The sequence below is a fragment of the Sparus aurata genome, chromosome 14, assembly GCF_900880675.1.
Source record: "Sparus aurata chromosome 14, fSpaAur1.1, whole genome shotgun sequence".
Taxonomy (NCBI): Eukaryota; Metazoa; Chordata; class Actinopteri; order Spariformes; family Sparidae; genus Sparus; species Sparus aurata.
In genome coordinates, this window is record NC_044200.1 from 20,523,761 (window position 1) to 20,535,460 (window position 11,700).

The 11,700-nt window shown below is 44.5% G+C and overlaps 1 protein-coding gene across 1 annotated transcript in view; it reads right to left on the reverse strand.

Moving 5' to 3' along the window:
• Positions 1-11,156, reverse strand: part of nrip2 (nuclear receptor interacting protein 2) — a 28,354-nt gene extending 17,198 nt beyond the window's left edge. Inside the window, exon 1 of the mRNA XM_030439425.1 lies at positions 10,200-11,156. Within this exon, the coding sequence (XP_030295285.1) occupies positions 10,200-10,355 (156 nt within the window). The 5' untranslated portion in view covers positions 10,356-11,156. The remainder of the gene's footprint in view (positions 1-10,199) is intronic.
• Positions 11,157-11,700: the final 544 nt, after the last annotated feature.

An 11,700-nucleotide genomic window follows, 5' to 3' on the forward strand; every position in this document is an offset into this window, starting at 1 on the left:
ACTTTCATTTATTTTCTTTATTTTTCTCATCACTTCACCTCATTTCCTTCCCTTTCCTTTGCCTTTCTTTCCTTTCCTTTCATTCCATTTAATCTCCTTTCTTTATTTTTTTCATCACTTGATCTCATTTCCGTCCCCTTCCTTTCCTTTCCTTCCCTTTCCTTTCCTTTCATTTGTTTTCTTTATTTTTCTCATCACTTCATCTCATTTCCTTCCCTTTCTTTCCTTTCCTTTCCTTTCATTTCCTTTCCTTTCCTTTCCTTTCCTTTCCTTTCATTTCCTTTCCTTTCCTTTCATTCCATTTAATCTCCTTTCTTTATCTTTCTCATCTCTTCATCTCATCTCATTTCCTTTCCTTTCCTTTCCTTTCCTCTCTTATATTTCCTTTCCTTCCCTTTCAGCTCCCTTCTTTATTTATCTCATCTCTTCGTGTCATGTAATTTCCTTTCCTTTCCTCTACCTTTCTTTTCTCTCCTAACCCTTCCTTGTTTTCCTGCACTGCTTTACTTTTCTGTATTTTCTTTTACTTGCCTCTCCTCTCTTCCTTCCACTGCCTGTCTTAATTCCTTGTTTCCTTTTTCCTTCCCTCACATGTCTCCTCCCCCCACTTCTCCTCTCCTCTCTTCATGCTTTTGATTGCAACCAACAGAGATCAAGATCATTTTTCTGCCTTCCACTGAATTACATTTATACCTCATACCAACCCTGAGTGAAAGGCTGGAGTAATCCTAATCCTTAAAGTCATCACCTCCTCTCTTCTCCTCTCCTTCCTCTCCTTCCTCTCCTCTCCTCTCCTCTCCCTCCTCTCCTCCTCTCTGCAGTATCTCTACTAAATCATGATCTTTCATGTCGATCCACTCGACATCTGAACTAATCAGATTCGATAACGAGCTCCTCTTCAGGCCGTCTGTCTGAATGCTTCCTCTCTTCTTGTGTTCTCCACGTCGTCCTCATCTTTTGGCCTCGCCGGTTTATTTTCTCCGTCTCTGTTTGTTCTGACAGAACTCTGCGTATCAGTTGTCCTCGTTCCCACCTGGGCTCAATCAGTAATTATCCTCCTATTCAAATTAATTAAACAGCTTGGGCATGCAGACCGTGACAGATCAACCCTCATACGCGCATCTGCTGGTGTGCGAATCAGTAAAAGCCTGAAAAATCTTATCTTGATGAAGTTGCGTATTAATGCTGGTGGTGTAGCACAAATGTTGTTATTCAAAGAGGAGGAAGGAAAATCGTCTCAGGCGGGAGGAGGGAAGAGTTTCTCTCCTCCGTGCTGCCACGAGACTGCAGAGAAGCCAAGATTAAATCTGATCGACAACAAGCGCAATGTAATTTCAGCCATTTTTCTCGTCATGCCGCTCCCTGTCTGCTCTGATGGTCGGCGTCTGTTTTTCCTGCCGAGGCCCGACTGCTCCGAGGTCGACCCGCCGGCAAATTGCGTTAGCAAAATGTAGCTGCTAGCAAGGCGGCGCTCTGTTTTGCGGGTCAAGGGGTGAACTGGCAATCTTTCACTTAAAACAGTTGGACTTGATCTTTAATTTAAATACAGCGCAGAGGTTTTGAGGGTCGGAGGTGGCACAGAGGGGGAGATGTAGGAGGTGAATTAATGTCAAACGGAGGCAATTAAGGTAATTTAAGACCACAAGTGCCACAATTTGAGTCATAATTCGGTCAAACCATGAAGAACTTGCCTGAGAATCATCACATTTTAAAGTTCCTTTAGTGTCAAAGTAGTCGATTGATAGTCGTCTGTGCATTCATGAGTACATTACAAGCAGGAACTACTAAAAGTGAATTCTGTAGACTTTAAAGCAGCCGTATTCAACTACTTTTCCAGAAGGGACAGATTTTCCTTCACGTTGTTTATTTGTTTTCACAATTGAGGACGAACTATTGTGCAAAAGCAAAAAGGAACAATTCACCAAAGGGTTTTGCCGAACACAATCGGAGACCAAAGAAGACTGTTAGCTTCATTATCAGTTTTTTTTTACGGAACGAGAGCGTCATTTAATAGTCATGTGAGAAATGTTTCTACCCTCATGACACGTCTTGAGGTTTCCCGCATGTCGCACCTCGTTCTGCTGACTGCTTCTCAACAGAGAGGCTGAGAATAGTGAAGCGGCGTCAGTCACACGGGCTCCTTGTGGATCCCCCGACATGAAATCTAATGAAGACAGCAGGCGGTGTTGGCGGCGGCGGCGGCGGCGGCAGCGGCCCGTACAGAGTTTATCTATCACACACGATGCCTCCGACTGTTTACGCTTCATCTGACGGTGAATTGTGTCATTGTTGAAGCAGCTGAGGTGAAATCTTGTTTGTTCATTTTCTCACAGCGTGCGGAGCGATCCTGAATGATATTGTGTCAACATCCATCGCTTCTGATTAAAATATGTGGCAAAGATAAAGTGAGGGGAGGCTTTCACCATCATTTATTCTGCTTATCGGAGAATAAATGGGATTGATTTAATACTGAGGCCGTCTTTCTTCCCTCTCCTTACTGAAAAATATCTTTCACTTCAGTTCTTTTGTGTGTAGAAGCTCAGGATCAGTGAAAATATGTTTGCTAGTTTACTTATTTCAGTGTACAGACTTCTCAGTGTTGATTATTACAAGACAAAACACTCAAAACTTCTTCTTTGCTAGTTTCTGCTACAACAGGAGTCACCACCAACACATTCTGCCGTTATGGCACAAAATAAAAACCTTACAAGCCGACATATTCATCGTTTTTCCATCTTCCTCACAAGAATATTTTACTGAGCCTTTGATTTTCTGCATCTGTCGCGACACCTATATGCTTTGTAGGTCTTAGCGGTCCCTCAGAGCTCCTCCACAGACGAGATAAGGAAGTCAAAAAAAGCATCAAAGCGACGCAACCTGAGCTGCTAACACGAAGCGTCTAGTATCTGACGACCTCTGGGTGAGACGATCAAGCGTCTTTCACCAGGAAGTAACATGATGTTGCATTAAGAGACAACATAACGTAAAGGATCAGACTACTTTCTTGGAATCAAAGTAGTCTGATCCTTAAATATTTGCCTAACCTGTACCTAATCCACGAGCCTTATCCTGCGTAATCTCTTGTGAATTACATTTCTTTTCTTACTTACATTACTCCATCATAACCAGGATACTACTGCTCACGTGAACACATTCAACGTCTGAACAAAAGGGCAAAACTCAGGATCAAGCCGGTCGTTTCTTCGGACCGACTCTGGTCCTTGGTGTCTATTCATGCGTGCTCTGTTACTGATTTTGCTGATGTGCGTCCTGTGTTGACTTCTGATCACTAACCAGTCCGAACCAGCCGATCCGCCGGTGGAACAGAAAGACAACTGTTATTGTGTGACTCCTCCAACCCTCCTCCTCCTCCTCCTCCTCCTCCTCCTCTTCCTCGCAGTTTCTTTTTCTCCCTCTGTGAGTCAGATTAGAGGCTAATTGCCATGTGGACTAATTATCTGACTGCAACAGGCTCCTCTCTCTCATTCAGCTGGTCACATGAGCTCCTAATGCCCTCTTTCTCATTCTGATGGAGGTCCCCAGCGGCTGACTTCCTGTCGCACCGACCGGGAGGCTCCGGCGGCATCACATCTGCTGCCTGCCCCTTCTACTTCCCCTTCATTCTTATTTTATATCTCTGTCCTCTCGTTTGCTTCGTTGCATCACTTTCTGTCTCTTCCCTGCAGCCTTGAATCCTGCATAAATAATATTTGTTGTACGGATGAATAAATCAACAACAATTCTTGTAATCAGTGAATGATTAATTAAGTGTCTGCCCAAAATGAGCTTTTTTATTTATTCACTGTCCAGTGTACATCCTGATGTTTTTGTGTAATTATATTATTGCCGAACAAACCAGTTGATTAATTAATTATCCCGTGATGTAGCCTCCTTTTAAGTCATCTTGTTAACGTTCCCTTTCCCTTTAGATAATGTATAGGGCTCATTTATGTTGACTAATGAAGAAAAACGTGCTGCAACTTCAGAAAACACATGAAGCATTTAGGAAGTCTAAGTGACATAAATACCCACAGCACAATCAAATACACAAACAAGCAAAACAAAAGGAGAAAAACGAGCAAATACAGAAACAAATGCATTTCTACTGCACTTTCTAGATGAAGTAAAAGTTTGTTATGATGGCACTGATTAAATAAAAAGTTATTCTCTTAAGTTAAATGAATAATTTGGGATTTGGGTGACACTTACTCGCTTCTTCGCTAAGAGTCAGATGAGAAGAATGACACCACTAGCTTCAGTTAGCTTAGCATAAAGACTGGAAGCAGATAGAGACAGCTAGCTTGGCTGTTGAAACTAACACTGCAGGAATCAGGATATCTTCTAAAACTGATGCCTCAATATGACCTACATCAGCAAATGAGGCCGAGAGCGAGACCAGGATCTTTAGACCCGAGGCGGTGCTGCTCGTACCGCTTTTGTCCACAGGGGGCGCCAGAATCAACAGGAAATGAAACTTCCTTGTTGCTGCTTTAAAAAAAAAAAAAAGACATAATGTAGTTGTTGTTTTTGAGAACCCAGATTACAGACTAAACGATCTGTTGGTCAATCATCAAAAATGTATCCATACTATAAAAATGATCATTTGTATAAATCCACCTCTCTTCCAGCTTTATTTTGTAGATGCTCACCTGCACTTTAATCATCATGATTTTCTGATTGAGATTTTACTTCCACAAAAACATTTCTTGCAATTTTCTTTCACTTTTGCTTTCAATTATAAGAACTTAAAGCACCGACATGGCTGAGGTGTCCTGTGTCACCTGGCCAAACCCAAACAAACAAACAGAAATACTCCTTCTTCTGTTTCTTGCTGTCTCAGTATCATGTTCTCTCTTCTCCTCTTTTGTCGGGGTTGTTTTTTTGTTTTTGTCGGGTATTTTTAGCCTCCTGTCTTCCTGCACTGCTCTGAGGGGGAGCAGCTGAGGGGGAGCGTCGCCGCCCATCCACCGCTCCGGATGACACCGAGAGAGACGGGTTCACGCTAACCTCGCTCCAGCCCACCTAATTGTCCCGGAGCTAATAATAAAGTCCGCATCGGAACCGATTCAACGCGGTTTGTTTTGGAAGGAAACAGGCGCAGGGAGAGGAAGACTCCCCGAGAGCCGGACGATCACACTAAGTGACATTGTCGTGTTTACGCCACACTTTGAAGCGCCTGCTCTGCCTTCTGGGAAAAGTCATAAACAATTGAGTTGAGGGAGTGAATCCGGATGCATATGAATGTGAGAACCTGTGCAACATCTGGAGGTCGAGCCAACAAAGTCCTGGTTCGACGAAAGCACAAAACTTCTCCACACTATTTTATTCATCTGTGCGAAACGTCTTTTCAACCGTTAACAGGATATTTTTGGCTTAAATTGGGACACAAAGTTGAATAAATCAGGGCTTAAGTTGTATTTAATGTATTAAGCTCACTTTTTTTTCCATCCATCAGCTCCTTTTCTGACACCGTTCTACATTCAGGCCCAGTTCTGTAGCTTCTGATCATCCTCAGAAGTAGCTGGAGACTCCAGTGTCTCGATTAGACAGGCCTTCACACACACACACACACACACACACACACAGAGGTTTCAGGCTCACTCATGTGTAAACGAGGGACTTGAGCAAACAGACAGCAGAGCTGCAGGGGGGAGATGAGGGAGGCTCTGCAGCAGCAGACACACAAGGTGTCTGCAGTAAAATTAGACCAATATGCGATTTTAGGGGTGGTATTTTTGTGTTGGAGCTTCCTGTAATCAAAATGTTTGTTTCACTTCCACATTCGACCAGTTTTACAACCATTGACTTGAGCAAGGCTGTAAAAGAGAGCATCACTCTCAGCGTAACGCCCGAGACTGAAATCCTGAAAACAATCAATGCTTCAAATGTGAGAGAAGGTCTTCTTATCTGGATCCGCACCAAAAGTTAATGGGGTCTATTCTGGGCTGAGACCGATCCTCCATCCAAGTTTCGTAAAAATCCCTTAAGTAGTTTTTGTGTAATCCTTGCCACAAACCAACAAACTCAAAAAAACCAAACACAGAATTGGCGGTATTGCCCTTTAAATCTTATCATCGGTGTACTTTTGCTGCTTTGAAGTCGCCCCCCCTCCTCCTCGACATCGTCCCTGATTCTGGCGCAGCTCTAACGTTCAGTGTGTACAGTGAGGTCACTCGGCTGTTACACAATAACTCGGTCCGTGCTCAGGTGCTCAGGTGTTTACGATCCTCCAAACACACTCAGATACACCCTCATTCTGTCATATTCACTTTAACACCCGTGAATGTACTCAAACCGCTGCGTTACATAAAACAGTCCGACTAAACCGCTCGCCCTCCTCGACCCCCGTCCTCAGCCGTCTCTTCTTTTCCCCTCCATCGCTCTCGTGTTCGAGCGCTGGATTTTTGCCCTTTTCAGGCTCACTGCTCTCTGTTCTCTGCAGCACAACATGGCTGGAGTGATGCTGCTGCTGCCGCCGCCGCTGCTGCTGCAGAGAGTGAAAAGGACCTCAGGCTAAAGAGCAGCAAAACAAATTCACTCTTACGTAACAGTCTCTGGTGCTGATAACACGCTGGACAGGACAGGACAGGACAGGAACGACGAGCTAGCAGAAATTAAAAGGCATGAAAGGCGAGGCTGCAGCTAAAATGTCCTAATAACACCCAATTTTAGCTGAGAGCGTTGTTTAGCTGCAGACTGTTGATCTGAATATTTGGGACATTTTGGGAGACGTGTTTTATTAATTTTGTTGCAGAGAGTTTGATGAGCAGCGTCACACAACTCTCTCTCTTTCTTTAAGCAGGAATGTAGACGGGAATACAGCTAACTTAATCTCCCTTTAATCGTTTGATTATGCCTGTTTAGCTCATTAAATGCATTTACCAACATCTGACTAGCAGGATTGACACTTACGCATTTAAAAGACAACGATATTCCCCATTTGCAACACAAAAGATAACGTCCTCTTCATCCTCGCTGACAAACATAAGGCCTCTAAATTAATGAATCTTTTGTGTTTTCCAGGAAAAGATAAGAAATCATTTATTTGTCAAAGGTCAGCGTCTGACATTTCAGATACGACCTTTGTTTACGAAGTTTACGAAAAAGAATATAGTGATTCTTCAGCAGTATTGTAATTAGATAAAGAATAGAAGGATGTTACCGGAGCAAATAGAGAGGAGGTATTTATAGTCAGACGTCCTCCAGACAAACTTTCTCCAGATGACTTCATCTTTTGTCTGGCAGGGTTTTGGCATGTAAAACCACCTGAGGACCTCGTCATGCTCTCTCTTCATTTAGTCCCTCTGTGTCTTTCGTGAGACTGAGCGATGAGGCTGGCTGTCTGCAGAGAGGAGATACAGGCACGACGGCGAAAAGGCTGCTGGCAACGTCCCTCAAGTCTCCAAAGCTGTTCTGACATCGAAATTCACTTGTAGACGCCACGCTACGCTCCCTGCGGCCACATGCTGGAGTTTAGATAAGTGCTGAGATGAGATCCATTCCGTCTTAGAGGAGGAGATAATTGGTATTATGATAAGAGGGTTTTCAGGCCCCTGCAGGAGGTGTTGAATCACAGCAGATTAGCTCCTCGAAATCTCACAGAGTTTTTTCGGGGGGACTCGTATCTTGATGTGAACATTTTTTCACTCTGATCTTTATTGGACTCAAACTCTGGCTGCCAAAACAGGAATAAGAAGAGTGTACAGCCATGCTAGTGGATTGAGAAGGTGATCGTGCCTGGTCAGAGCCGGCACTGTCTGATGATGTCATAAGCATGTTGGGTTGTCGTGTTGTTGTGTGTGCTGGAGCTGATGGGAAAGTCATTAGTTTTGCAGGTATTTGGTCGTAAAAACAAGATTTTGGACTGATTTTGGACTGATTTTGAACTGACGATGGCACTAGATGAGACATAAAAGGATCTCCAAAGCTTCTACAGTTCATCCTGAGAGGAACACGAAAATGACCGTATGTGAATACATCCAATTGCTGTTGAGATGTTTCACTTAAAACCACAAACGTCAACACAAACCTCTCAAGAGAAGGCCAACTGATCACCATCGTCGCTAAGATTCATCCCCTGGGAATCATGAATCAGCGCCGATGTCTGAATGCTTTGGAACAGAAAAGAAGGCTACAACAGGAAAGTGGTCTGTTAATACTTAATAAATTCCACTTATCATTACCAGTATATGTTAGGTTGGAAACACGAGGTTAATAACGGAGTGACGAGAGAGAAAAAACAGCATCTATCACTAGATCACCAGAAAATGTGTCTCAGTCAAAGGAGAGAAAGATTGGAATGTTTTTCGAGCAGTAATGAAACCTGGCAGACGTTTAAGGCATCACAGTGTGACACTGGCGGAGCACAGAGCGCCGTTACCGCTGCGTCCCCGTGCCAGAGTGATTGTGTGGAGGTTCTTGGAGAGCTCTGGGGAATCTGGGAAGCCGCCATCAAACCAGAACTGTGTCACAGGAGAGGTGGAGTAATAAATTGTGGAGATTATTACAGGGAGTTCCTCGGAGTGTATAACAGCTGCGGTTTTTTAGAGGAAGAGGAAGTTAAGAGGTCTCATTTGACACGCGGGGGAAACATCTTTCAGAGCTATATATCAACCTGGAAACGAGTGTGTGTGTGTTCCTGAATGTATAACGACGTCTCCCTGCATGTGAGAGTGGCTGCTTGCTGATGCAGGCTCTGACTTCCCTCCTGTGAACGCAGAGAGCAGCGATCTGAATCTTTCATGAACCTCCATATGATGAATTTCGTTCTCAAGGCTGCACTTACATACAGAACATACAGTAGTGCATTAGTGTGTGCAGGAAGTGGAGCTCACATGGAGTCAAAGAGCTCCCCGTGCATGAGATTGAGATTAAAATAGACGACTATGAGGCGAGATGGAGCCTGAAAATCCGCTTTATGTGTTTTTAAAGGTCCAGTGTGTTGGATTTAGGAGGGTTTATGTGCAGATATTTAAAATGATATTCGTTATTATGTTTTCATTCGTATAGAATCGCCTGAAACTATGAATACTTGTGTTTTTGTTTCCTTAGAGTGAGACTTTTTCATCTATATTCAAGGGGGTCTGCCATGTTTCTACAGAAGCCCAGAGCAGACAAACAAAACTTTTCACGTTGTTCGTGTTTTTGAGGTATTTAGTTACATGCTAGATGCTGGTAAATCACACACACCGGTCCTTTAAATGAGTAAAACAGATCGAGCGTTGCAGTTTCAGCATCATTCTTGATTTCATATCATCACACTCTCAATACATTTTTGTTTTCAGACTGACCAGACGGTCAAAGATGTCACCTTGGATTCTGGGACTCCGGGAAAATATCCGCTCCCACGTCACATGACTGCAGTAGCAACAGGTGTTTATCAGCTCCAGCTCTGATTGGCTGTGATGGAATCATGACACCCGGGTGGACACGCTAACACCCGCCCCTCTTCAGGTGAGATCCTCTAATTTACGTTGAAGTTAAAGACGCTGTGCTTGACGATACTTTTCCATCCGTTTCTGACCAATCTGCACTCCGACATTTCGGCATTTTGAGGTCAACCAACTGTAGTAATTATTACAGCCGAATCTCAGGAAGTGACGAGAAATAGTGTGAAAAGTCATGTCCAGTGTGAGAGCAAAATTCAACGGTGTCCTTTTAAGAGTACTGAAGTTATGTCACACACCTGTTGCTTGCAGATAATAAACCTATTCAGTCATTTAGCCGTGAGGACGCGTCTGAACCGAGTACATCGCTTACTTTTAACGGATCTACCTGTTATTGAAAAACCTGCGTGTACACAATGATTTTGCTGTTACGAGACGATTAAAGGGTGACTCCACCAAGTCCACCAAGCACATAAGACCTGCTAGTAAAACACACCTGATATCTCAGTTTGAACTGTCGCCAGTTGAGTTGCATTGCGGGAAACTAGGCACTAGAACTTGACAAGGAAGAAAAATGTGTTGAATTGAAAAAAGACGATATCTCTGATTCTGCTGCATCGATTTTAATCTTCTTTTTTCCCATCATGAGTCCGACAGAGTGAAATCTGTCAGTACTGTTTTAAACGTTACGTTACCGCCTTGACTTATCGCTCTAAAATGCCGTACAAGTTTACCACCTACTTCCACTCGAGCACTCTGCAGCACTCACTCCATCCTCTCCAGTCAAGTGAATTATAAACTGTCTCCACTCACCAGGTCTTTGGACGTGCCCAGTCTCTTCAGCCCGTCCAGGGGCAGGAGGTCAGCCGAGTCCTTGTGTGTGAACTGGGTGGCCTGCTTCAGGCGCCGCTGCTGGTGCAGGATGGCTTTATCCCGGATGGCTAGCTCACCTTTCTTCGCCTCGCTCATGGTCTCGGGCTACGGATCAGTCCCTTCTGGAGCTGTGCACTGAAGCACGGATGCTGTGGAGCTCTCTGCAGACGGCAGGACACTGAGTGAATGAGCGGAGAGGAAGAGAAACCCCCCCCGAGAGGCTGCTTTCTGTTTGGATCCCTTTTTAAAAGGCAAGCCTCTTCCACCCAGTTCTGCTGTCCTTCCCTGTGGGCTTGCTGTGCTCTCTGTCTCTCTCTGTGATTGTAGTCCTTGGCATGTATCTGTCTCAGCAGCTTTTCGGGGGCTATTGTCCTGTCCTGGATGCTCCTCTGATGTAGACATGCATCTTCCTCGCAATGTCAAGATGTGTTCTGTCTCTTGCAGAGGCTGTGAGTAGGTGTGACTGAGAGACTGTGTGTTTTCCCCTCCCCTCAGTTCCGTCTGTCCTTGGATCTCTCTCTCTCTCTCTCTCTCTCTCTCTCACACACACACTGCTTTCGGGAGTGTATTCTCTCTCTCTCTCTCTCTCTCTCTCTCTCTCTCTCCTCTGAACCCTCCTCTTTCCATCACACACTCGTCACAGATGCACTCTCACACTCACATTTTCACGCAAACACAAAAGAAAACACCCCCCTCGTTTTTCTTTTTCTTTTTTTTTGTTTTAACACTCCACTACACCCAGTCTGTCACTCTTCCTCTTGTTCCCTCAAACCCCGTCACTTGTCAGCAGTGATTGGCCCCCGGCGGCCCCTCGCTGTGGAAGCGCCAGAGAGAGATCACTGCGATCTGACGCCACACAGAGGATCAATCTGGACCGCTGATGGCAACAATTGATTTCCTCCGCCTCCCCACTTGGCAGCCGCCGTGATTTAAAGAACCCAATTCCTGCTGTCCGTCATCCGTCCGCACCAGCGTATATCTAAAAATATCGCCTCCGTCTGCGGTCATGACCTTCGGATGATGACACATTTTCACAGCCGTGATGATTCAGCCCACAGGTGATTCAATCAGCGGTTAATTGTCACGTCCTTCAGAGCACGAGTGGATTTTTTTTGTCTGAAAGTACACGTGAAAAAAAGAAAAGAACTAAAAAGCGAGGATGATTATTTATAAACATACAGTAACCACTGTTTATTTGGTGGAGGGAGTCCTTGTGAAGGTGATGTGGGAAGAACTGTGACTGCTCAGATGAGCAGGTGCTGCCCCCTGCTGGTCAACGCTAGTCTAGGTTTTACTCTGATATTATTTTCAGCCTGAGATGCTTCAGAGTTCAGATTCTATCAGACGAGCTGAATTCAGACGATGTATAAAAGCCACAGAAGGACACGTGCAGCTCTGATCGTTCAATATTAGTCGGCCACACAGTGAGAATTAGACTACA